This window comes from Arvicanthis niloticus, chromosome 15, assembly GCF_011762505.2.
Source record: "Arvicanthis niloticus isolate mArvNil1 chromosome 15, mArvNil1.pat.X, whole genome shotgun sequence".
Lineage (NCBI taxonomy): Eukaryota > Metazoa > Chordata > Mammalia > Rodentia > Muridae > Arvicanthis > Arvicanthis niloticus.
In genome coordinates, this window is record NC_047672.1 from 40,408,656 (window position 1) to 40,436,529 (window position 27,874).

The window sequence follows — 27,874 nt, forward strand, 5'->3', positions numbered from 1 at the left end:
TCAGAGAATTAAAAACAGAACTGTATTTTAAGGTCTCTTTAAGTCATATTGGTCACACAGCTTCCAGTCCAAACATCTATAGATATTATTTTCATTGTATCTGCTGTAATTAGGTTCTTTTTATATCCCTTAGATTCAAAGCAAAGCCAGAGAAATATTCTAGAAAAATACATTTGACACTTCAGATTTACATTTAAAATGTTCTTTCCTTATCCTCATAACACAATTTCCAACCATTATTATAGAAATCATAGATTACATAGCATTCTGCATGCTAACCTCTAATCTTTTTTGGATTATGAAAATTAGAAATAAATTGCAATTAAGAAATTTTCATAATTAAGTGTGTAAAGTATAAATACAAGTTATTTTTTAAAAAACTTTATTTTAACACCTAATACAATTCCAATTTAAGGATTACTTGCACAAAAAAATAAACACATTTGGTATAAAAATGTATCACTTTAACGCCCTTTCCCCCAGAGGCCCCCACCCCCACCCTCTTGAGCTTGAGCTGCACTCTCTCTGGATGCAGAAACATAGAGACTAATGGCACAAGTCAGGTTTCACCTACAGGAGTTTCTGTTTATGTACCCAGGTACTCTAGAGGACACCAGCCCACTTTATCACATAAACCAATTCCTTCAGCCTGCTGAATGAGTTTCACAAAGAAACAAAGCTTATTATAAAGGCATCTTAAAAACCATTATCTGAAATCCTTTTTAGAAGGACTGACTTTTTTTGTTTGTTTTTTGGTTTTTTGCAACCATTTATATACAGTGTAACATAACAGCTCTGGAGTACAGTACATGCAGCAGAGTATACCTGTGGAATATAAAATACTCTCTTAAAATCTTCATCGTTGGAATTCTTTGAAGTTTAAATTATAGAATGCCCAGTACTTTGAGAAAATGGTTGAGGAGTACAAATGTCTGCATATGTTGGCCACAGAAATAATCCAAGGTTAACTGGAATAATATTCATAGCACACCAGGAGTGCATAAATAATTTACTTACATTATTAAAATACAACTCATAAAATTCAAGTTCAAGATCTTTTAGGATTGTCTATGTAATCCTTTAAGTGGTTGCCTGGAATGAGTTGTTTCTTCGTCCTCGTGTCTGTCTTTCTAGAGTCCTGTGTAAAATGCCGAGCTGAAGCTCTCCCTTCCTGCAGTGAAGCCCCTCTCTATTTGTGCCGACTGCCTCTTCTCTTCATGGCAGCGGTGCACTGCGGGCAAAACCACTTCCCCTTCGGTGCTTCTGTCAAACCAACACACCCATAGTGGAACCACTCTATTGGACACTGCAAAGGAAAATTTAAAAAGGGGGTTGGTTTTTCTAAAGAACAGATAGTTAAATAAATGCTTAGGACATATAGTATTTCATTTAACCAAACCTAGATTTGTGCAATCAGATTTTTTGGACTCTGGCAGTGACTTAAACGTTACTGAGTCTAACTGATTTACCTCATAGATGAAAACATGGACACACAGAAAAAGGATGCTTCCTCGATAAGAGGGAGGCTCATGGCCTCTAGTACCTGAGCACTAAAGAACGGACGGCCATCCATTCATTACCATCAACTTGGACAGTCAGGCAGTACCATCTTCCCAAGATAAAAGAAGATGAATCTTACATGAAGAAAACATGTAGAAGATTTAAAACTATCCAGCCATAACTAGTTTCTAGAAGTAGAATGAGCAAGCTGGAACTACAGACATCAAATGGCTGGGTTTCCTTTCTGGTACTCTATTCAGAGATATGGAGGAAAAACCCTCTTCTCTGAAACATTCAAAAATTCTTCACTCCACAGGAAGTCTCGATACCCACAACAGCACAGAAAGAACTAACTACAGGGATTTCAGAGTTGCTTTAACACCCCCCCCCCCAACACACACACACACACACACACACACACACACACACACACACACACACACAGATGACTGCATAGGACAGTTGAAGAGGGCCTGTGCCCTTCTAAAGAGCACACTCCACCCACCCTTTCAGGGAAGGAATACACACAATTGTCACTGCAACAAGCCAATCCTTGTGACTCTTGTTACTATTAGAATTCCAACCCTACTGGTGTCACCACGGTCACAGAGTTCATGCTACTCCTCTGAAGTACGACAGGTACAAAGGGGAATCTGCTGTAGGCAGTTAAGGAATGAGTCAACATCCCTAGACCAAGTCTGCTCAGTATTTACTCAAACATACATCTTTAACCAAAACTAAATCCCTTTTGTGGTTTAAACATATAATTTCCCTGATAAGCTCAGTTGGTCATTGGTCCCCAGCTAGTAGCACTGTTTAGGAAATTTCTAGAACCTTTAGGACAGGGAGCTTTGATAGAAGCACTTCACTGGGGGTGGGTTTGAGGTTTCATACCCTGCTAGCATGTGTACTTGCTGTCTCACCTTCTGCTTCCACTGGGTGGGTGAACCAGTATCAGACGGCTTCCTGACTACCAGGCCAACCTTACCCTCCTCCTCTCATGCCTCCCCAGCCAAGATGGACTGTATTCCCTTAGGAACTGTAAGTGAAGACAAACTATTCCCTGACTTAAGTTGCTCTCTGTCACAGTGTTCTTATCAAGTAACTAATACCCTTCCTAGGAAAGGAGGCAGAAATCCTTTCTCAAATCTCCTCTCACTTTCCCATCAGTGATGACTTGTACAGTCCAAGTCCTTGGGAGAATGCCAAATGCTGCAATAACCAGGGAAATAACCCTACACTGGGTCTTAATTATCCCCGAACAGCATTTGTCTAAAAGAATTTAGGGAAGTTTCACTTCTTCACTGTGATAAACAGCCTGGACGCCAGTAAATATAGTATCTTGGGCTTAAAGAAAGGAAAGCACTTGGAACTGTTGACAGTAGTCCTTGTGAATTTAATGTGAACCTAACACCTAGTAACACCACCTTGAAACTCTGAAGCAGGAAATCATTAAGGGACACGATCCTTTTATGGTCATACAGATGCGTCCCTCAGGACAATGTAGTTATCACAAACAAGAACCTGATTTCCTAACTGGGAAACACAGTTAACAGACAAATACTCAGCCGTCTACACCCTTTTACATGCCAAGGTAGGAAAAGGCAATACTCACATCCTGGTTATCGCATCCCACCATCTCTCCATAGGATACCTGGTTGAAAGAAAATTAGATAAACATTATAACTAGGTAACAAGCATTTAATATAAACCAGGTGTTTATAATATTAGAGAATCATGAGAAATTCACTAAACATACAAATAAGATGACGTTGAGAATGTGGTGGCTTTTGTTGTTATCATTCCTAAAACAGTATGGACCAAGGCAAAGAGATCTGTCCAGAAACCACCCACTCTTTAGAAGTCTGAACGGACTCACTAGGAACCCGACATGTGGTGGTGGTACCATCTGACCGAGTCTACTCTCTCTTGGGCCACTTGTGCATCAACAGACTATTTCAGTGAATCTGCCTACTGAGTCCAGAGGTAGATATTAGGTGTTTTCATCAATGATTCTACAAAGTTTTTTGAGATAGGGTCTCTCAAAATACTACCAGTGTACATAATAAAAACAATGCAAAATATAACCAACTGTACTAAAAGTTAATTTAGAAGAATATAAAATGGTTTTTAAAAGGCCCCAGTAATAAAACCAACTAAAACGATCATGTGATATAAAACTTTCAAACTGGCATGTAGTTTTTTAGAGAAAAATCATATTCAGTGATAGACTGGGGTTTAGGAAATGCTATGCATATCAATTTTACGTAATACGGTTTAGAAATATCTTGGTAGACTGTATCAAACATTTATAACATCACTGTATTTAAATGGATTACTAAAAAGTTAGCATGAAAAATTATATTAAAATAATGCTTATTATAATATTTGTAATGTAAAAGAGAATCATAATCTATAGCTAGGTATAGACTAAATAAATTATGGTATAGAGTACAAGAGCTAACTCTGAAAAAAATTTTAAAAAAGAAAATTTTTTAGTGAGTAAAGAATAGTTACAAAAAAGTATATATTGCTATTATTACTATCAAACTCATAGACATAAAAACCCATACCACATCCATATATGTGTACATATCTGTTATGGAATGAATGTCTACACCTCTAAAAATTCCTATTTTGAAGCCATTACCCCCTCTAACTGAAGACTGGGCCTGTGAGGAGTAGTTACAGTTAAGCAAAGCCTAAATCTGATGGTTCCAGTGGTTATCTGAGAAGAAGCACTCAGAAGAAGTCGGCACATACTTGCATATCTGTACAATATAATCTTCCTCTCTCTGATTCATAAATATTCAGTAAAAAAGCACTGTCTTCAAATTCAAAGAGTGGCCTTACCAGGCACCTAGTCAACCAGCACCTTAATTATGGACCTCTCAGTCTCCAAAACCATGAGGAGATGAATTTCTGCTGTGTAAGCCACAAGCCCAGTGGTGTATTACATCATGCATGCAAGGTACAGGCGAGCGTGACATTAAAATGTCTCACCATATGGGAAAGTTGACATTACATGTAATTCATGTTTCTTTATATTCTTGGTATTTATAGCAAGTATGTTACTTTTATAAGACAAAAATTATGTAAACAAATCATTCTGGATTTTAGCTAGAATAAAAACGTGCTGATTTTGAAACAGTTACCTTGCTTCTTCAGACTGCACTTCTACAGACAAGCAGCAGACCTTACCTGATTACAGATGCAATACCGAGGTTCATTTGGGTCGTAAGTCCAATCGACTTGACTGTTGGAATCAGATTCGGGCACTACCGTTGCTTGCTGGGAAACTTCTTGTACTACAGTTGAAGACGATGAACACAGAGATAAGGAGGAAGAGGATGAGGATGAGGAAGAGGAGGATGACTGCTGGCTTGAAGACTTGGTGTTGTTTCTGAAAAAAATTAAAGGAAGATCAGCCTCATTTGCCCATTGGGGAGGTTCCCTGAGAGTGACTCCTAGTCACTGACATGGAAGGAAAGAACACACTAAGCTCTGACCCTATGTTGAGTTTTTGTTTTCTGGAGAACAAGTTCCTTTAAGAAGAAAATATTCTTAAAATCTCCTATTTAAAATAAATAGAAGAAAATTCTTTTAAAATGTTTCTAACTTTTAAAAATAATTTCTAAATTAAGATTACTATCTACTGTTGACTTAAATTTGTTGGTAGTGTTCAAGAATAATAGTTACACTATCTTACATTATTAAATGTTTTTTACAGTGAATTGAAGAGTTCTCATCAGAAACCTAGGTACAAATATATAAAAGTATTTGGTAAAAGTCCTAGCATCAGCTGGCATGTGCCCTCTGCCTATCAAGTACAGATCATGGATCTGAGAGTCTCAGAATTCACGCACTATTTCCACCAACTCTAGTCTAGAGTACTAGACTGCAGGAACTTATTATAGGGAGTTCAACTAAATGTGGGCAATTCATATCCATTTAAGATGTACAATGGTTCTGTGGACACTTTATATTGATTATTCTTTCAGGCAATTCTGTACAGAAGTAATACATTTAAAATAAAGTTTAGATGCATTATTAGATAACTAATTCTTTCGGCCTCTCATTTGCACCCTTTTCCTCTTCAGACAACAGGGTCTCTACTGTAGTCCTGGCTGGCCCAACCTCCCTATGTAGACTAGGCTGGCCTTGAGGTTGAGGTAATCCTCCTGCTTTCCAAGTGCTAGGCTTACAGATGAACACCATCAACCCTGGCTTGAATTTTCAGTACGTATAAATACTCAGCGTATTCATTATCTTAGATGAACAATGGCACATGATTAAGTTTTCATTTCTGTGGTTCACATAATCACCCTGTCTCTTACATACCATGTCTAGGGATACTGTCATATAATCAGTTTTTTGAATATAGGCAAAAATTCAGATACTTCACTATTAGTCAAAACAAAAAAAGAAATTTGTGTAAAAAACCTCCTGGGATTAATTTGCAGTTTATATTCATTTACCACTAAACACCTAAACTAAAAATAAAAATAGTGTCACAAAATGATTTATCTGACAGGAAAGTAAAAAGAGTCACTTATATACAAACTGAGAACAATTACAAATGACTCTAACACTTGAAAGACTTCCTGCCTTCAAGGGGAGGCAGTGTAAAGAGGTGACTGCCTACCCCAGTGTTCAGCCTGGGCCACTGCACCCTGCCTTGGTTAATCCCTGGAGACATGATGGATACGGTTCCACAGACAATACTGAACAAAGATGCACACTACCATGGGGAGACTTACTTGCTCTTTCTGCCACTGCGAGAGTCGGCGGCTGAGGAGCTGGCATTCTGTGTTAAGGTTGTCATGAGTGCCGACGAGGAGGAATAGCCAGCTGTTTCTCTGGGCATGGAAAATTCTTTTCCCAGCTGGAAGTCATTGTTCTTAAATGCTTCATAACTGGCTTTTAAACTTGATGTTCTTCGTCCTTCTTTCATCTTAAGTAGACATGTATTGATAACATCAATATATGTAAATATGTATTTTCTCTTTTAAGTGTTACAAGTTATGGTTATTTAAGTCATTTCATGGAAAGACTCAAAATCATTTTTATGCTAAACTGAGAATAAACATGGGAAATGGAATGCCTTAACTTGCACTATGTGCAAACTACAGGAATGAGCTAACTGCAGTCAACACAGATGAAAGCCCAATGGTACAGAAAGAACAGATACTGTCCTCATAATGACGAGAAGGTAACTTGTGCACTGACTGGGAGAAGGGTCAACGCGTGCTATGTATGATGTATCACTCTGTACCCAACAACTTCTCTGCATTATTAATAAAACACCATCTAGCCTCAAAGTGCAACTTCAAACTCAAACCACATGATGTCTGAAACCTCTGCTAACCCCTAGTGGTTCGTACTGAGGCTTGCCAATGATGAGAACAAAGTGAGGCCTTTGCCTTTAACCTCCGACTATTTACCTGTGCTGTTGCTTGCACTGCCTGAGCTGCTGCCATGGTGATGGCCCCTGCGCCAGCTCCTGAAGATAATGAACCAATATTATAGGATGCCAGGGGTTGGGATGAGTTCACGTTGTAAGCATTGTTGCAGGAAGCTGTGGAATTATTATTTCGACAACCTGTAAAGAAGAAAAATGGTTGCAGAGAACATAATGTTACTGAGATTAAAATAAATTATTTCACCATATATAATCATTAACTTTAAATTCTTCATATACTTTAGGGATTGAATCAACTGAAAAATACAAGGCAATTTTCCTTTTCCTTTTCTCCACATGTAGACTTGAAACGGGTAGCACATGTGTGAATTATAATCTTGAGTGTTTCTCTATCCCTTACTCCCATACAAACAAAACAAGCAAATTCCCACTTTCCGGAAAACAAACTCACCCAGCGTGTTCTCCTTAGAAGCATCGGATGTAAGGGTGGACAGGAGAGCTTCAGATTTAAATTTCTTTTCGGGGATATGGTCTGTGGCTGTATGGTGAGAAGTTGGATTATATTTCCTTTCTGAATAAAAAGAAAGAATTCACAAATTTCAAACTTCAGGGGACTACAGACAGGAATACTTCCACCCCTTCAGAAGCCAGTACAGTTATGATCTAGGTTCCTTGTGAAATGGACCATTATGCTCACCAAAGAGGGGACATGCAAAGAGCCTTTGTCATGAGTTTCATCCAGAAAACAGACATTTCAAGCACTTTAGAAACTAAGAGCAAAAAACCAAAGACAATCCACAATGCACTATGGTTTCACATATATCATGAGAGAAAGTTCATTACAATATATTGCCTATCATTTAGAATAGCTTTCAATTTATTCCTCTTTCCTACTGAAGTGACTTATCAAAAAAATGTAGCAACACCAATATTTCCCTTTCACTAACTCACTAATAACAAGATTTTATCACATGACAGATATCAGACAAGCACTGAGAGGCAAGGCTGAAAGAAACAGGCCACATGAAGAAGTATATAGTTTGGGTCAGTCATAATACTCCCTGGATCTGTTTTATGTATTCTGCCACTGTGTTTATAAAACAGACTCCCTGTTCCCAAATTAAATATATGTTGTTTAAATGGAAAAATCTACAAGTAAACTGTGATAAAAAGGCTATTTTTTAAAAAGGGAAAGGAAAGGATGTTTCTCATTTGGTTATGTGGAGCTAATAAGCGAGAACATATAGGTGACATTTACAGTTTTAAATTGTACTTGAAGCAGACTTACTTTCCACGGGAGTATGTGAATGAGCGTGGTGATTGTTCACTGGCTGCGAAGGAGTATCTAATTCCAAAGATCCTAGAGAGAGAGGCACAGGGACAAGCCAGGATTAAACGTCACCATAGAACTCTACACGTAAACCAACCACAAACCACATGTCCCCTCACAGATGACTACCAAATTCTGGTATACATGCATATCATTTCAGACAGACATGTGGAGCGTTACTGTCTTCACCTTTATCCTGAGCAATCCTCTCCTAAGTAGTAAGACTCATGCCAGTATTCACCTTAAGTACACAACAGCTCAAAACATGCTAATATCTAATTAGAAAATCTTTGATGCTGGGTGCCACATAAATAGGAAAAAGTAAAAAATTCTATCTAGTGAAAGAATTGAAGGCCTTTTACTATGTAATCCTAAAAGTCTAGGTGATAGGAATATTACTACATACAAAGAAATTCAATCTCAAGAATAATGTGATACCGACAACTCCAAAAAGGAGCTTAGGACTTTGTTTGCAAAAAGTAAAGGGTAAAACTCCTAATACCAAGCTTTAAAACACTTTTAAAGAAATTCCCTGAATTTATTAATGATTCGTTGAGATAAAATTATGTCAGGGGGCAGGATGGAACAGTTTTTATGTGATCCAGTTCTGTATCATGTGTCTGGGTCCTTGGAGTGGATGTGTTATTAATGTTTCCTGCAGCAGTGAGTAGGCAGGCATGACTTATTCACAGCTAGCAACAGCATTTCCAAAAGAAAAAAGAAAAAACTTCAAAGGTAGTTATATAATATTTCATTTTGTTCTCCAGTATCTATTATCCTCAGACAGGTTTCCTCTAGAATAAAAGTATCAGCAATAAAGAAGATAATTATATGAAGTGATGATATACTTTTAAATTTAAAACTCCAATTCTCACTAACAGACACAACCTGGCTTGTCCAGTTGACCTCAAAGGTCCATGTAAACACAGCTTGGGTACCCAGTAGTCATGAAACCCACTATCTGGCAGTAGAAATAGGAACAAGTTCTTGCTGGTGAATGTACCAAGGAATGAGGGGTGCTGGAACACTAACTGAACTCTCATAGAAATCATCCTCATGACTAACTTGGTTCTATTATCACTCAGTGACTACCTTCTCTGACCCTACCAACAAACTTTTACTTCACTTATTTGGGGTAAAAAAGATGGTAAATTGGTTAAAAACAGATCTCAATCTTGATCACATTTTGAGGAAGTCTCCAGAGTTAAGCCCAGGAAATATTTGGTACTAAGTTTATGCATATCAAGTTGAATCTTGTAACAACAACAAAAAAATATTATGATGACTTCTGCTAAGGGGAGGCTTTAAAAAGACCTCCTAGGAAAAGAGCGGTGTTATGAAACCAATGGAAATCTCAGTTCACACAGGGGAGGCAAAGCTTCGAGACGTTCCTCCAAGCTGAAGCACACAGAACAGACTTGACTTGTTTTATCACTTTGGACACTTGCACTTTTCTGCCTCTTTCTTCTAACTCCTGACCGCATTAGCATATGTAGATATTAAACATGTTTGGACTGTGCGATCGGAGGCACATACTCAGAATCACAGTAGTCTGGAGACTGGGACAGCAAGCTTTACAGAGCAAGATTCCATCTCAAAGTGAAAACAATACAAAATGGAAAAACTTTGTATGCTACCTTCATAAAGAGTGAGTAGACTGACAGCTTGTATATTTCTCTCAGTGTTTATGACCCAAAGACTTCAATGATAGACTAGACGTTACGGGACCCAGAGGCTACCATCCACCAAAGGGTATATATGCTCTGGCAGGCTTCTGTGAGAAAATTACTTTCAGGGTGAATGGAAGACCATAAATTGTACTTACGCCTCTCTAGTATTTCTGTAATTCCAGCATTATCGGCTTCCAGCTCCATTTTAAACTTAGCCAGTTCCTGATCCAGTTTTCTCAAGTGGCGATCTACCTGTTTCAAAAAAAAAATAAAAGATAACACCAAAATCTGGGGCCCAGTCAATAAAACTTCAATATTTGTTTCTTTTAGTAAGTCTGCTTCATATCTTGAGGGAAGTCAATCAACCTACATCTTAGAGTACTAGGCTAATACTTCCCCAACCTTATTTATAAAAAGTCAGAGTCTCAAATCTGTTAGAAAACATTCTGTGACCAGTTTTCAGAAGAGGGGCTGTGAAAATCAAAGTAAGTACAGTGTTCAGAGGGCCAGAGAACCAGCAACTTTTGAAAATGTACCTAAGTTACCTTCTGCCTGAACTCTATCCTGGAGCCATCCACACTGCCATACAGAACTGCCTTAGACTAACAGAGGGAAGACACTCAACCAACAAAGGCACAAACGCAATCAGTGCTACACGGTGGGAAAGTGGACCACTGCTACTGTAAATATCAATGGAAAAGCTTAAACAAAGGGGAATTTTAACTAAAATCTCCATTTTCTGAAAAAGCTTGGCTTAGTTATGGCAAATTTTTATTTTATAATTTACTTATAAATCTTTTCAATAACAGGAAAATTATGACACTTTCAACTAATATTTATAAGATTAATGTCAAACATTATCTTGTCAAACTTAACTATTTTAAAGATAAATAAATATCCATCAAATTCTTAAAAAGATATTTTTATTACAATACTAACATTTTTTTTTTTTTTTCAAAATCTAGCCTGACCGGATCACTGTTGAGACTAAGAAGAGCAGAAGTTGGAGAAATGGCTCAGCTGTAAGGTTAGAAACGCTATGCTCTTACAGAACATCACAGGTTAGGTTCCCATCACCCGCATAGGATGGCTCACAACTTTTGGCTCCAGTTGCAGGGGATCCATTCTAGCCTCCACATGTACTGTTCTCACATGCATAAGCCCACATAACAGATAAACAAGAATATGCATAATTAAAATACAAAAGTAAATCTCAAAAAAACAAATGAGTTGCTGGGCGTGGTGGTGCATGCCTGTAATTGAGAAGTAAGAGGTGCACGGGGATTTCTATGAGTTTCAGGCCAGCATGATCTACATAGTAAATTCCAGGCCAGCTTAGTCTACATAGTCAGCCAGAGCTACATAGTGAAATGTCAAAACAAAAAACAAAACAAAACAAAAAAAAAACAAAAAAAAACTCTCTCCCTCCCTCCTCCCTCTTCCTCTGCTTCTCTCAACAATAACAAACCCAATGACAACAATGTACTACAATATAAAATGAAGAACAAATTTTCAGTAAGTTATTTAATTAAGTACTTTGTTTCTAACATGAAGAGGAGGAGGACAAAACCAACCAAAGACAAGATGCATGTCAGATGCTACTAAGGCCAGGTAACACTGTGCCCTCCCCCCCAAACCCATGCTTTAGATACTGTCTTAGTTATTTTTCTGATGCTGTGATAAAACACCACGACCAAGAGCAACTTTAGGGGTAGCTTATTTTAATTTATGACTTTTAGTCCATTGTCCTAGAAGTCAGGGCAGACACTCAACCACAAACCACATGTCCCCTTATGTGCTTGTTCCTCATGGCTTGTTCAGCCTGCTTTCATACAGCATTCAGGAGTAGCTCCTGGGTCCTCCCACATGCATCAATTAAGAAAATGTGCCACAGTCTTGCTGTAGTGGTTTGAATAAAAACGGCTCATCTATTTGAATGCTTAATCACCAGAGTGAAACTGTTTGAGGATTGGGAAGCATGGTCTTGTAGGAATATGTGTGTGTCCTTGTTGGAGAAAGTATGTCACTGGGGGGTGAGCCTTAAGGTTTCAAAAGCTCATGCCAGGCCCAGTGTGTGTGTGTATGTGTGTATCTGTGTGTGTGTGTGTGTGTGTGTGTGTGTGTGTGTGTGTATCTTTCTCTCTCTGCCTACTGATCAGAATGTGGCTCTCAGCTAGTGCTCTAGTGGCCTTCCTGTGTGCAAACATGCTTCCTGAAATGATAATAGTAAGCAAGCCTCAATTAAATGCTTTCTATTATAACAGTTGCCTTGCTCCTGATGTCTCTTCACAATAGAGACCCTTGTCCATAGGCCTGTCTGGTGGTATTTTCTCAATTGAAAATCCCTTTTTCAAGATGATTCCAGCTTGTGCCAAGCTAACATAAAAATAGCTAGGACAGATGTCCTCAACCTAAAATTTAAGGCAATCCTCTTTCCACGAGAAAACAAAAAGCAAAGCAAAGCAAACAAACAAAACCCCAAAACCACTGGCTCAGACGAGTTAAATGACATGCCCATGATTACACAGCTTTTGTATTACAGACATAAGATTTAATTATCTGTATATAGTAAATAATTCATCCTCATTTATATCTAATACCTTCTGAAATTCTGTTACAGAAACAAACTGTTCTTTATTTTAAACGTAGAGACGCATAATTCAAATAAAAAAAACTAGTAATGATGTTCTATTGCTTATATTTTGTATGTTAGCAACAACTTTCAACATATTTATATTTTTTCCAGTCATTTAAAGCCTAGTTATCACTTAATATTTACATACAAATTCCTCTACAGAATTTGGCAGAAGTCATAGTTACAATATAGAAATCCTACTGATATCGTATGTTTGGGATAGTTACTCCTATTCATAGGACACAGATAACTTTTGAGCAACCTCTAATAGCATCTTGCTTTCAATAAAAGAATGACCACAGATTTCCATTATTCAACAGTATAGTGTCTCTTTCATTGTCAAAATTTAATCTTAAGGGAACTCACAATATTAAAATATATTCATTCTAAACCACCACAATGAAAACCTTCCACCAATTTACCTAAAATTATACTTATAATAAGCATTGAGTTTCTAGTATGTACTTGGCATTAGGTTAAATTAGAGGGCATGTAAAACTGAAAAAAATCTCAGCCTTCACAGAAATTAGAATTTAGCCAAAAAAATTGAAATTCATAAAATGTTTAACATAATAAAGACCAGACCCCAGAAGATAAAATATAAATGCAACAAATAAGTATCAGTTCAAAGGGAGTGGTTCCGCAGTACAAGAATAAAAGGTACAACCATATTAGCCTGGGCTGTGGTAGACACAAAGGCAGGAATGACCACGTGACAAGCACACCACAGTTAAATACATGGAAAGGAGTAATCATAGAAATGTGGGTGGTCAAACTGTATGTTCCGAGTAAACCAAACAATGGTCTAGTCTGAAACCCAGAATAGAGAGGACACTGTTGGAATCGCGGCTGTAGGCTGGTCTAAAGTGATATGAAGGCCGTTTCCCCACATCATACACTTAATTCATCCTAGCTCTCTATTTAAAATTGTTTTATTAAATATATTATTGATGAAGTTCACTAGATGACTCAGAAGAAGCAATAGAATTCAAAGAATTAAAAATCCTCAAAACTAATTTCCTACCTCAGCAGGCAGAGCAGCCGTAACCACCCTGAGGGTGGCAGCTCTAGAAATGACTTTTTGATTCAAAAGCAACTGTGAACTAATTACTTTTTAAGCAACTCTTATAAAATGTGAATTATTTTTCTTAAATTTATCATTGTTATACATACTAAAATAAAATTAGTCAGAGAATAAGTTGACCAGATGATTAAACCTTAGCTAAAACCCCCAAGATATAGCTATGCAAACAGTCATGAAGAACTATAAAAAGAGCTGAATTCAACCTAACTGAAATCTCACACCTTCCTTCAGCCCACATGAATGGAAGGGCCTGTTCTTGCTAATCACTGCCATGAGCACACAGGTGCCATGCAGAGCAGGCTCTTAGGTTCTGCTGCCCCTCTACACATACTTGAACTTGTAAGATTGGTTTACAGTAATCAAAGAGGGTATTAGTCAACTTAGGAGAGAGTGTGTTTGTCACAGATTTCAAATTCAGAGTTAAGCACAGAGTCTTACTGATTAGTTCCCCACCTAACGGCAATAACGATATCCATAAAAGCTGTCCTTCTACAGCTCCAAATCATTTTGTAACCTCAACCACAATGGCTAAATATAAACTACTGTCCTTTTCCAGAACCTTTCTGAGGCATAGAAACATTACTTGGCATGTTCATGAGAATAAAGAGTTTAGTCACACTTGGCCTCTTTCTATAAAACAACAACAAACCATCTCTTAATATTTTAGAGTTGTAATACTTTATTTTTCTCTTTTGAATATCCCAGTTTTTTTTCAACGTTTAGATTTTACAATGTGTCATTGATGGACCTACATTAAAATAACATATAACTTCTAAAAGGTTTCTACATTGTCAATTGCTTCCCAGATAGTTGAATTTTCCAATTTAGACATCTAGCTTGACCTTAAAGAATGAGTAGTTTATTAGATCCTAAGAGAACACCCATAGAACAGCAGGTAAGTCTTACTCATGAAAGGACTCTGCTGTAAGAAAGAGGGTGAACTGGTAGTGGTATGGAGGAGTAATGACACCAAAGTATCCTCTGAGAAATCATAAAATGGTTCTTTACATCTCTAAATTATATGACTAGATGAAAATGTGAACTATTCCATCTTTGGCTTAACCAAGTACTTGAGGCCCTGGAACATAAGCTACATCTAATCATATTCCTAAAAGACAACAGGGACTGAAGACAATCAAAAGGTCAGACTCACATAATATTATTCCTTATTTAGAGTATCAGGTGAAGAACATTCAAATTTATATGCAGAATCTGGTCTGAGGTACAATCACCTCAGGTACAGGGCAGGATACATAAACAGAAGCAAATTCAAGAGTGTTGAGCAATGCCAGATTGTGAAAAGCACTCAAGCATTAACTAGAAGCTGTAATTTTGGCACAATGTATACAAATCAACGTTATTAGGTATACTGCAATGTAAAACTTCTTAGACAGTGGCATTTGGTTAAGGAACACAAATAAGTGTTAATGGCTGTTTATATATCAGGTTTTAGGAAATTATCAAACAAGGTAACTTTTTGCTTTGTTTCTAGATATTTATTTATAGATGCACAACATGGTTTCTTTCCTTAATAAATGACATAACCAGTGTAGTGTTGGTCAAAGGAATATATCCATTTACTACTGATGTTAAAAGCAAATAAAATGTCACAGTGTGAAAAAGCATAATGAAATCCTATTTTATACAAAACATTGAAACATGAAATCTGACTTTAGACTACATACGAGAAATGTGTTACAGAACTGCAGAGGTGTATTGGCTTTCAAATGTTTTCAGATTTGGGGAGCTTTATATAAAACACTGCGATATCTTGAGGACAGAATCAAACTCAACATAAACGTCCATCTCATATATACATAATCTAAAGGGAATATCCATCTCCTGTTTTGCCTGTAGCCTGTCAAAACATGAAATAAAATCAGATATAGAATTGCTTACTAGTAGCATCATGTCAACACCCAGGAGCTTCATTTCTGGAGAACATGTCACATTTTGAACCTTCAGATTAGTAAAGTCTACTCTAGTATTCTACAAGCCTGGAGAGGTCAGAGAGCAACTTCTGAGAGTCAGTTCACTCCTTCTACCAGGTGGGTTCCACGGATCACATTCAGGTCATCAGTCTTGGCAGCAGGTGCCTACAATCTGAGCCATCTTGCCAAGTCAAAGATTTAGTATTTTAAATGCCTCTTTTTGCAGAACAAATCTGCAACTCTTCCTTTAGAAGAACTCTTTCATAATTCATATGCATTAGAAAAAATAAATTATCTAAATTGAAGAAACTAAAAAAAAAAAAAAAAACCCAAAACCATGAGAACACATTTAAAAGAATACTAAAAAGAACTGAGCAAAGATGAGATGAAGAAGGAGCCTGCAGAACACAGTAAACTAAGTCTGGAATAAAATACCAATGGATTTCAATCAAGGCCACAGCATGATGACTGTGTATTTTAGAATAAGCATGATAGATTTATCAACTGGAGTCAGGCACCCCACAGTCACTCATTCTCTTCTTCTGACCAGTTGTGGATCTCGGCAATAGTCTCCATCTGCTCTGCAGAGCTTCTTGGACGAGAAGTAAGAGCTACACTGTCTGTGGGTTTATAGATAAGTATTTAAAATATAATTACAAATTATATTGGTTTAGGAAATGGCAGCGGTAGCTTCTTCTCTAGGGTCTATAACCTCTCTCGCCATTAGTATGTGGATAGGTTTACAATACTGGGCATGGATTTCCTCCTAAAGAGCAAGCCCTGAATCCAGTAAGACAGCTATTAGTTACTCCCAAGATAAAAGAGTCACTATTGCAGCCCTGGGAATACTGCTATGCCAGTCATCGTTATGGTTTGTAAGCTTTGTAGCTAGGACATGGGGACTCCGGAAAAATCATGGAAAGCAGGGTGGGTGGAAAGACTTTAAGTGCCAGAGGCCCAGGACACCTAATGGTAGATGTCTTCTACACGTAACAAGGAAGCTGCAGCCATGAAATTTCAACACTATGATTGCTTAAGTAAACTTGCATAATAAACACCAACTGTCATGCCAACATACATAGAGAAGTTTCACAACCCCTGGATGAATCAACAGAGAGAGAGAGAGAGAGAGAGAGAGAGAGAGAGAGAGAGAGAGAGGAGAGAGAGGAGAGGAGAGGAGAGGAGAGGAGAGGAGAGGAGAGGAGAGGAGAGGAGGGAGAGAGGGAGGAAAGAAGGGAGGGGAGGAAAGGAGAGAGAGAATAAATAGATGATAGGTAGACGGTGATCATATATGTGAACATATATAATAATAATTACAAAGTGGTCATAGATTTGAAAGGCAATGGGGAAACACGGGAGGATGACTTGGAAAAAAAAAGAAGGGCAGAAATGATGAAAATATAGTATTCATGTCTAAAATTCTCAAAAATGCTTATATTTTAAAAAAGAATAAACATGATGAATCAAAGTTGAAGTAGCATTTAGGAAAGCTACTCTAGTCTTTTCAGTAAGTGATGACTACATCAGAGGGCTTAGGTGCTAGAAATGGTGCAAAGAGGGTTTCTAGAGGCCAGCAATGCTCTTGATTTTTTCTGAAATATGGTTACAATAGCACATACATTAGTCAATATGTACATTACAGTTTAGTGCATATATGCTGTATTCTTTCTAATTATAATCCTGTTTTTAAGAAGTTTTAGAACTACAGCAGGTTAAACAAGTGGGGAAATTACTTGTGAGTAAAATGATCAGGCCATGGTGGTGAATTAGAAGTCAGGTGAGAAGAAGGATGGGAGGAGCACTTTCAGTGTCCCAGTGTGAGAAAGCATAGATGGGTAGATCTTCTGAGATAAAGAGATAGGAGAAGTGAAAGACAGGACAGTCACAGATAATATGATTCAGCAACTCAGAAATGCTCATGCTTAAGGAATTGCTGTCTAGTTTATGAAACTAAGAGACCATATGGGAAGGTAACTGAGAAATGTTTCTCTACTTTTGTGGAAGGTATGTGGGTAGGAAATACAAAGAGCATCTGACCCAACAACTCATTGTACGATATAGTAACTGTTCTTTCCTGCCCTCTTGACAGAATTAAGAGAGGGTAAAAAAATTATTAGCATTTCTTGAAGAATATGAAAGAATAAAGGTCAAGGACAGAACCCAAGGAACACCATCATTATGACGTTAGACACCAAGAAAGGCCACAAAGGTAGGAATATTTTCGTATAGCCTTCAAGTCACAATACATGAGCAAGAATGCCAATGAAAGAGAATAACCATTCTCTTTATCATCAAAGATAATTTATCACCAAAAATTATCCATGACTTAAGGTCAGTATTTCCATTTTGGTCAAACCTCGGGAATGGCATATATAGTTTAATCATGCTAGCCCTTTTTGTCCTGGGAATACTTTTATTCTTGTCCATCATGTTAAAGCTTGCCTCTAACAACATCGACATGTTGGCAGCCAAAGTACATGACTTAAAACTGAAAATAGACCCCCAGAAAGAGTTATTAATTTAACAGGCTGGCAAGCCAAGGATGAGGAAGATTCTTCACAGAGCCTTACCAACCTAAGACAAAAATGCATTGCTTATGATATAATGCATATTCCATGATGGGTAAGGAAGGCATTCTTGGCAGAACCTAAGACAGGCTCAGTCTTGTTTATGAAATTTTTAAAAAGGGGGAGAGTCAGAGAGCTTTTGGGGCTGCTTGGCAGGAATATGACATTGGCCAAGGACAAGGAAGTGGACTCCAAGCAGGAATCTGACATTAGGCTAGAATAAAGAAGTAATTTCAGGCAGGAATCTAAATCTTAGGCTAGAACAAGGAAGTAGGCTTCAGACATGAAATGACTTTGGGCTAGGACAGGGAAGTTGTCTCAGATATTTTGGTCATCCTGATAAGCCCTTAGAAACAGTGATCATGGGAGTGTTCAGGGAATTTTGTTTATTGCCTTGCTTGTTCTTTGACTATTTGTGTTTACTGTCTTGTTTGTTCCTTGACTACTTGCATCTACTGTATTGCTAGTTCCTCAAACTAGAACTGACCTTAATACTTGTATGTAATTTAAATAGTATAAAAGCAAAAAAGAAGGAGGAATGGGATAGGGGGCTAATGGGGGCGGGATGGGGACAGGGGATAACATCTGAAATGTAAATAAGGGTGGTGGTTGTGGAGGAATAAGAGGTAAGTAGATAAAGCTACAGAAAGCGATGACAGTTGTATATCTGACAGGTAGAGATAATGGCATAGCTGATAACTGCAGAAATGGTCACTAAGAAGCCTCAAACTATATTCTTGTCAATGAAAGATAAGATCACGTGACCAGAGAGGGGATATTTGTAGGAAACGAGGGCATTGTTTTAGAAATAACCATGGAGAAGAACAGAAAAGAAACAGATTTCATTCAAACACACAGACTAATGCACAGTGTCTAATGAAAGGATTCAAATAAAAGTGAGGTCAACAAGTCTGCAGAGGCACCAGCCTCACAGCTGCCCAATATCTCCAACTATGCTAGCTACAAGTGACTGTTGGTGACTGTCAGAGCTAGTGAAGGCACCTTAAGATGGAACTCCATGAGAATCTCAGATCAAAAAAATATTTTTTAAAAAGGATGGTGAAGTGGGAGGAAATGAGGTACAAATATGAGAGGCTTCCAGAGGTAGAGAAACTCCACACAATACTCCAGTTCAGCAGGTGGAAAGTGAAGGGGAGCAGAGTTTACAGAAAACTCAGATAACTAGCAGGTAAGATGGCTCACAGGAGAACAAACAGGAATAAGGGCCCTGTTTCTTAAGGAAAAAGGGGATAGCTATAGAAGTCATTAAAAGTTGTAAGCAATGAAAAGCAGAGGAAATATAAAGATCATTAAATCTCAAAAGGAAATTTTTGAAACCTAGTATGCAGGGGCTAAGGAGATGGCTTAGTGGTTAAGAGCATATACTGCTTTCCAGGGGACATATTTGGTTCCCAGCTCCAATCAGCTTGTCTTCAACTCCAAAGGTTCCAAAGTTCTCTTCTGAACGCCACAGGCACCTTGTAAGATCAGACTCTCCCTGCCTCTCTCTCTCCTGTCTCTATCTACGTATAGACATCTCTTACATGTATACACATACACACACAAACATACACACATTAATACATAAAACGTATGCTTCTGAGGTACTATGTGATATATGAAAACATATATAATATGTAATTTTTAAATCAGAATTCACCTCTTCAACACTTGATCTCTTTTGCTTAAGGGTAGAAACAATGAAAACCCTTGCTTCTACCTTTTTAAAACAGCATGCACTAGTGATAGTAGGTATTATTACTTAGTACCTTCTCACCAAGATTCCCTTTGATCCCTAGAATCCCGAGACAGAGACATCAAGTTAGAATTGAGCTGGAAGCCTCCTGTGCACTGCTTTCCCAGTGCCAGATGACACTAAGATGACACTATGTAAACTGCTGTAGGAGAAAAGTCATCAACAGTGTTTACCCAGCTGTAAGCCATGTGGTGTAGCGTCAACCTGCCAGGCAAGATGAGCCCTCCGGTGCAAAATGCCTTGATGTTATGGGAATAACAGACATTTTTCTGATTGGATATGAAGCCCATTCCACAGGACAGAACTCATACCTAATACTATAAACTAATACTCAAACGCTCATGGCTGGGGAGGGCAAAGACCCTAGAGGAAAACATATTACTATGTTTTTTGTTAAATGGCCATGTCAAATTTCCTTCTAAACACTCATGCTTCTATGTACAAGTTAGTGCTGTCCTGGGTCTGAAAAGCTTTCTTACTGCAGTATGTGGCAGTTAATACGGAAAAGCATAACTAGTCAAGGTGCCAAGAACACGGGATGCAATGTGTTCAACCCTAAATAGACACCCACATCATCCCTTCCAAGGCCTGGGGAATATCCTGGTTCATCCACAGATAGCGAGATACGAAACAAAGAACACATCTTTTGGACTTGGTTATGTCACTGTAGCTGTGGTTACTTGCACAAGATTGAGCCTGTCATTGTTTCATCATGAATAAGAGGGACCTATGAGGGTGTATCCTTCCTGATGTCAGTTATGGTGCCTGGGGGGGGGTGGGTGCCACTTTCTTCAGTGCTGATGTCTCTGAGAAGTTGCCTGTGCTCCAGGAAATGCCCTCCCACCCATGTCGGTACCAAGAACTCTAAAGTGGGTCACACCGGAAGAGAAGACATGAAAGGGGGAGGATGGCTTCTTGACAAGATTGTCTCAGCAGGAGGTGGGATGACAGAGGGGAATGAGGAGTGAAAGTGACTAAAATTCATTCTACACAAGTGATGTAACTGTCAAAGAATAAAAATAAGTAAAAGAATAAGAATACCCCCTCGGGCAGTGGTGGCACATGCCTTTAATCCCAGCACTTGGGAGGCAGAGGCAGGCGGATTTTTGAGTTTGAGGCCAGCCTGGTCTACAGAGTGAGTTCCAGGACAGCCAGGACTACACAGAAAAACCCCATCTCAACCCCCCCCCAAAAGAATACCCCCTCATCTGTGAGATGCACTGTCAGTACTAAGTTACTAAGTACTAAGTTGGTAGTTACTTACCTCTAGTAACTCAGTAAAACCCTAAGCATTTTCAGAAGCCTCAGATCAGTAAGCACTGGGTTTTCAAGAAAGCTTTACTTCCGTTTTTTACATCAATTTATTTGCATCTGGCCCTTTCAACAAGTTATCGGTTTATCAGGATTTAAAAATTAACTAAAAATGTCACTACATAAAAATACCATACTTTCTTATTTGATACTTTTTTTTTTAGTTTAACGCAAGTATGTGCATGCATCATATATAAGGTGGGTGACTTTTGTCCTAGCTAGCTTTAACTGCTAACTTGACAGCCTACAGTCATCTGAGAGAGAAACTGCCTGATCAAATAAGCCTGTAGGCATGTCTGGCGGGTGTGTGTATGTGTGTGTATGTGTGTGTAGTGACTGTTAAGTGATGTGAGAGGGTCCTGTCCACCGTGGATGGTACCATTTCTTGGGCAGGTGACTCTGAGCTGTATAAGCTGACTATGCATGAGTTTGTATAAAGCAGCAAGTAGAGTTCCTTCATGGTTTATACTTCACTTCCTGTCCTGACTTTTCTCAACAAGGAGCTGCAACCTATAGGCTGCAACAAATCTTTTCTTCCTCTAAGTTGCTTTTGATTAGAGTACTGTATACCAGTAAAAGAGATGAAACTAGAACATTTCTATAAAACATCATGTTCATTAGCAACATTATATGTGCATGTATTTGTCAATGGAAAACTGTATCTAGAAGATAATCCAAAGCTAAGAAAGATACAAAATATAAAAGTTCAATTCAACCAAATTGAACATTGACTTACTCTGATACAAAAAAAGTAATTTTTTCCTAAAGTAAGCAATAAGAAGCAGCTTTGCATTAAAAACAGATGCTTCATACCATATGGTAATGACGTCACCATGACATCAATCTGAGAAGCACATGTAAGTGTATCTCTCTTCTCAGTGATTTCAAACTTTGGAAATTACTCTTGCAAGAAAGAAACACCTTTTTTTTTCCTTTTTTCTTTTTATTAAAAAATGTTTTACATACAAAATATTTCAGCATATTCTTTCCCCTCCTCCATCTGCTCCCAGATTCTCCCCACCTCCCTACCCACCCAACCTCATGTTCTCTGTCTCAAACAACAACAAAAATATAAAACAACTCCCCCCAAAAGGTTAAAACAAATTAAAAAGTACAGTAAGATAAAAATACCCCTCCAAAAAAGCACACACGTAACATAGAGTCTGCTTCATGTTTTTTTTCTTTATGTGTGTATAATCTGATGTTCTCAGTTATGTACCTGATTCAAGTGATGTCAACTATGTATTAGCATCCTCTAGATAAAAGGATGATACAAGAAACCCTCTTTCTCATTTTAATCAGACCACCAAGGACTCTCACTAACATAGTACTCTTAATTACATGTTATCATAAAAACAACTGCAAAATGGTAGAACAGGATTAATTAAATAAAGCTACTTCTTTCTAAAGTAAAACTATCACCCACAAACTTACAGTAGTCCTCACTGAAATGTATGGCTCTTGATATTAACTACACACTGTGGACTTCTATGACTCTTCCCCAAGGAAACCAAGATACAGACACTGAACTCTCAAATTCAGTATGATCAAGAGAACAACATTCCAGTTTACACACAAACTAATAAAATAAAGTCCACAATTCTAGCACACACAGCATAATATGCACGCTCCTTTACTTACCAAATCATAAATTTGGTTTGCCAACTGTACTTTCTCATCTGCATCTTCCAAGGCTTTATAGTAGTCCTAAAGAAAAATATTTTTATTTTAAGCACTGGCAATTTTAGCATAAACATACACATACATATTCCTGCGTTCTCATTACTGTACCTGGTTATCACTTCTCATCTCATATTAGCAATAACCAGCCTCCAGGATAGGGGGTGGCTGGGAGAGAGCATTAGAAATGAAGTGCAATGTCAAAAATTAACAGATTCTCAAAAACCCCAGAAAACACATATATAAAAGAAAATTATGGCAAGTCTACCCTTTTTACTAGGAAGTCATGAAAGAAGAAAAAAATGGTAAGTTAGCTAACATATAAAACACAGAACACTCCATTTTTAAAACTTGAAAAAAAATTCTTATGCGTGTGTGTTACCTGAATGTATGTTTGTGTGCCATGTGCCTACAGATGTTAGAAGAGGGCATCAGCAAAGTGGGACCCAGCTCAAGGGGAGGACCAAAGGCCTGACACTATTACTGAGGCTATGGAGTGCTCACAAAAAGGGACCCATCATGACTGCCCTCCAAAAGCCCCAACAAGTAGCTGAAAGAGTCAGATGCAGATATTTGCACCCAACTAATGGATAGAAGTTGCTGACCCCTGTGGTTGAATTAGGGAAAAGCTGAAAGAAGCCGAGGAGGGTGACCCTGTGAGAGAACCAGCAGTCTCAATTAACCTGGACCCCCAAGATCTCTCAAACACTGGACCACCAACCATCCAGCATACACCAGCTGATATGAGGCCCCCAACACATATACAGCAGAGGACTGCTGGGCCTGTGTTCAGTCAGGGAAGATGCACCTAACCCTCAAGAGACTAGAGGCCCCAGGGAGTGGAGAGGTCTGGTGGGGTGGGGACATCCTCGTGGAGACAGGGGGTGGGGAGGAGGTACGGGATGTGGAACAGTCAGAGGGTGGACTGAGGGGGTGGGAGGAATAAAATCTGGAGTGTAAAATAGATAAAATAAAATAAAGATAAATAAAAAACATTTAAAAAAAAAAAAAAACAAGAGGCCATAGGATTCCCTTGAATTGCAGTTATGGATGGTTATGAACCATTATGTGGATTCTGGGAATAAAACCTGGTCTTCTAAAAGAGTAGCCAGCACTCTTAATCGCTGAGCCATCTCTCCAGCCCCAATTTTTATAGCAAAAATACAGCCACAGAAAGGATTCTGATCTGCAGGTTTCTGCTGCCCAATTGGTCTACAGCTTTAGTTTTAAATTAGATATAAATAACACCCAAATTATAGTTTATATTTCTCCATATTACATTTTAAAAAAGCTACTTTTCAAAAAAGAAAAAAGTATCCTATATGCTTCCACAGACATAGACTTTTGGGCGCATGTTCAAATTGTTCTGCATAAAAAATCCTTTTAGTTGAAAGGGATGGCTAGTGAACTCTAGATTTACATATACAAGCTCTAACCTCCTTCGTACCTAGGTATTTTTATGAACTAGGACCACTTCTGTTAGGAATGCAGATTTTCCCCCTTCCCAACAGACAATCTTCCTTACAGACGGAAGATTAAATAACACAAGTGAAATTTTTAGTTCCAAAATTAATTTTTCTGTATATTCTTGAAAATTTTTTATAAAGGTTGGGTGTAAGAACTTCTTCTTTCAGCTGGGCGGTGGTGGCGCACGCCTTTAATCCCAGCACTCGGGAGGAAGGCAGAGGCAGGCGGATTTCTGAATTTCTGAGTTCGAGGCTAGCCTGGTCTACAGAGTGAGTTCCAGGACAGCCAGGAATACACAGAAAAACCCTGTCTCGAAAAACCAAAAAAAAAAAAACAAAACAAAACAAAACAAAAAACAAAACAAAACAAAACAAAACAAAAAAAACCTTCTTCCTTCTCATATTAAAAGACTTGACCCAAGTCACACAGTTACACGGCAGTGAGGATCAAAGCCAAATCTTTGTACCGTTAAAGACGGCAGATCCCATATGCACAGCACTCAGTGAGTTTATCTAATCTGTAATCTAATCTGCAGGACAGCCTACGTCCCATAGCACTAAACCTAAGAAGGAATTACAGGAAGCTCTAAACCAGTGCTTCTCTACCTTCCTAATGCTATGACCCGTAAACACAGGTCCTCATGATGTGGTGAGACCCAGCCATAACATTATTTTCACTGCTACTTAGTGGCTGTAACTTTGCTACTGTTATGGATCGTAATGTGTTTTTGGATGGTTTTAGACGACCCCGTGAAAGGGTCATTTGCCCCTTGGTTGAGAGCTGCTGCTCTAGAGTACAACGAGCACCCCCAAGTCCCTCATGTGTTCCCTCGCTCCATATCCAGGTATATCCCTAATTTTATTCTCTCTCCCAAAGGGTTCCAATGTGACTGACAAGTACCCAAGGCACTGCACTTACTTTTTTGATGGATGCCATCTGTTCTTCTCGCCACTCGGGTTTATTCTTCTTTGCATTCATAAAGAATTCACTGACTCTTTGTTCTAGTTGATCCATTGCATCTGACACAATAAAACATTTCATACTTAGCCGACCAAACTGCTTTGATTTGAGGAAAGAAAAGACATATGACAACATGTACTGTTCTAGTTTGCTAGTGGCTTTTACACATTCTGTGCTATAAGCAGTAATGCCTTCATGATCTTAGTTTTAAAAAGCTGAAGTATTCTGTACTGACTTTGCTATTTTGAAACATTTTCCAATAATCAAGGTAGAGTCAACTGCACAAACAAGGATCTACGCCGCAACCCACACTGAAATCAAAGCTAATGGCATTAAGTCAGCTGCTTATGGCAATCAGAGGTGTTTACTGACAGTACTGCTGGAAAGTTCGCATACTTCTTTTAATAAAAATAGTGATGAGAGTGTCAACAGTTGCTACATAGTGGCAAGCCCATCATCAGCTCCTCTCTTAGGACAGATGTGACCGTTTGCTCACTTGAGACATCATTTACTCTCTAAACACGCATGCTATTTATTCTACATAAGGGTTCACCAAAGCCTAGGTCAAAAATAATGACCTCAATGGATGACTGCTAAAAAAGACAAATAAATAAATAAAAGGGATTTTGTTGTGATGGAAATGGAGAAAAACTTGCCCACTATATTCATCATTTAGGCAACTTCAGTGCAGGATGGCTTTTTAAAAAGATGCTGAGACATTCTAGTTAATCTTGATTTTAGAACACATTTTACTTTCAGCTGCTTGCTGACATTAGACATGCTAATACTCACTTTGTTTTAGAAAGCTCCAGGGTTATAAAAAAAAAAATACACTTGAAAACACTGTCATATGTATAGACTAAATCCAAACTATCCCAGAATTTTAAAAACTTGAATGATTGAAAATGTTTTAAACTATCTTTTATTATAAACCTATTTGTAATGGGTACTATACATTCTACTTATCTGTATTATTTTAAATCATCGGAAGACTATCTGTTTAAAAAGAAAAAAAAAAGCAAGCAAGCAAGCAAGCCCCCAAGCAAGCCCATTATCTTTAATGCAGCCATTAAAGATAAGGAACTGAACTGGAATCCAAGAGTGAACCCAAATTTGTCGGCCACCAAGCTCTACTCAATCCCTCTGGAATGTGCCTCAGCAGATGTTTACTTAAAGTGCCTTAAAGTCAAAAAGAAAAAGCATACTTATTTTGGTCATAGCTTTATGATAGGTTACAGGGCAATGCACCCCAAGAAATGACCCAGAGACTGAGATGAGAAAAGTATAGCCGGGGACAAAAGGTACAGAAATGAGAGGCAGAGGCAGCAGAGGACCAAGAATGAGAAGAACAAGCCCTTAGCAAACTCAAGTTACCTTTGAGCCTCTTCCAGTCTGGGTTTTCAAAAGAACAAGGTTCATTTTGGAAATAAGTCACACATAAAACTGTCAAGCACTGACAGAAAAATCAAAGCTGTAATTCCCAGCACTAGGTAGGCAGGCAGAAGCAGGAAGATCAGGAGATTAGAGCCAGCCTAGGACACATAGTAAGTGTGAGACCATCGTGAACTATGTGATTGTGTTTAGAAGACACAAAACGAGTAGGAAAGCCTATCAAATGTCTACATTATTCTAAAGAGCAATCGGATGATTTACCGTAAAATCTGATTTCTCTCACTCATTTTGGCTGAGAAAATGACCACGCTCTTGACAGCTCTAAGTGTCTTCCATTAATATGCAACTTGTCAAAGTTCGGCCTTCCAAGTTCACTAGGGTCCCTAACCAACTGCACAGAACCTGTCATTCTACGTCTTTGCTCTTGAGAAATTCAGAATGTAATGAACTTTTAAGTCTGAATGCAGAACTTCAAGTTCCACATCCAGGCTCAGGTGCAAACCTTCTGAAAATCACGCGAGTTTCGACTGCGGTGCAGTGTCGTCATCTCCATGCAGTACACAAACACTGTGTTTGCTGTGCCCCGCGTGTTAACGGTATGGTGTGCCTGCCGCCTCCTTGTAACAGCCTGAAAAAAGTAGCGCGGAGGACCCGCCAGGCGATGCCCGAGGGAGGCCGGGGCTGCGCGGGGCCGTGGAGACGCGCCACTTACTCTGCACCTGCAGATCCATCTCGCGCATCTCCGTGAAGCGGTCCCGCAGGTCCATCGGAAGCTGCTCAATCACTGTCAAAGGCACAGTCCGTCAGAGGGCGGGGCCAACGGCGGAGGTACGCGCTGGCGTCACGCGTGTGTGCGTGCGTGCGTGCGTGAGGGGGGGGCGGCTCACAACGAGGCTGCCAGTTACCGTGAGAAAGAAACATCCCCCGCTCCCCCTCCCTCCCGCCATCCCGCCCGCCCGGCCACTCGCGCTCCCGCCCGCCGCCGATCCCGCCCGCCGCGTCGCCGGCGCCGCGCACTCACTTTCCAAATAGTCCTCTAGGTACAACATCGCGGCCCTAACTGCTGCGGGGACGAACGGGTCCAGGGGTTTATTTGTGTCACTCGCTGTCGCCGGAGTTTTGTCCCTTCCAATATGGCGCCTCCGCTAGCAGCACCCGCTCGACTCCGG

At 38.9% G+C, this 27,874-nt stretch overlaps 1 protein-coding gene across 3 annotated transcripts; it reads right to left on the reverse strand.

Annotated features, from left to right (window-relative positions):
• Positions 1-27,874, reverse strand: Ing3 (inhibitor of growth family member 3). 3 transcript variants are annotated; one of them, XM_034519627.2, is made up of 12 exons: positions 27,727-27,874; positions 27,418-27,489; positions 25,272-25,372; positions 22,848-22,913; positions 10,078-10,174; positions 8,211-8,282; positions 7,374-7,460; positions 6,945-7,102; positions 6,261-6,454; positions 4,702-4,903; positions 3,116-3,154; positions 1-1,306 (listed from the first exon to the last, which is right to left on the reverse strand). In XM_034519627.2, the coding sequence occupies exons 1-12, from the start codon at positions 27,752-27,754 to the stop codon at positions 1,190-1,192; spliced, it is 1,233 nt and encodes a 410-aa protein (XP_034375518.1). In that variant the 5' UTR covers positions 27,755-27,874; the 3' UTR covers positions 1-1,189. The 3 variants fall into 3 exon arrangements, with proteins under 3 accessions (XP_034375518.1, XP_034375517.1, XP_076769777.1); XM_034519626.2 differs by having other exon boundaries at positions 7,374-7,493; positions 27,727-27,873; XM_076913662.1 differs by lacking the exon at positions 27,418-27,489 and having other exon boundaries at positions 7,374-7,493; positions 27,727-27,869.

Bases quoted from the DNA above. Each gene is read 5' to 3' on its own strand.
- Ing3 (XM_034519626.2), bottom strand. From the start codon at position 27,754: ATGTTGTACCTAGAGGACTATTTGGAAA. The intron at 22,914-25,271 runs GTAAGTGCAGTG...ATTTTTCTTTAG, and splicing joins AGATGGCATCCATCAAAAAA to GACTACTATAAAGCCTTGGA. The intron at 6,455-6,944 runs GTAAATAGTCGG...TGTCTACTTAAG, and splicing joins CAGTGCAAGCAACAGCACAG to ATGAAAGAAGGACGAAGAAC.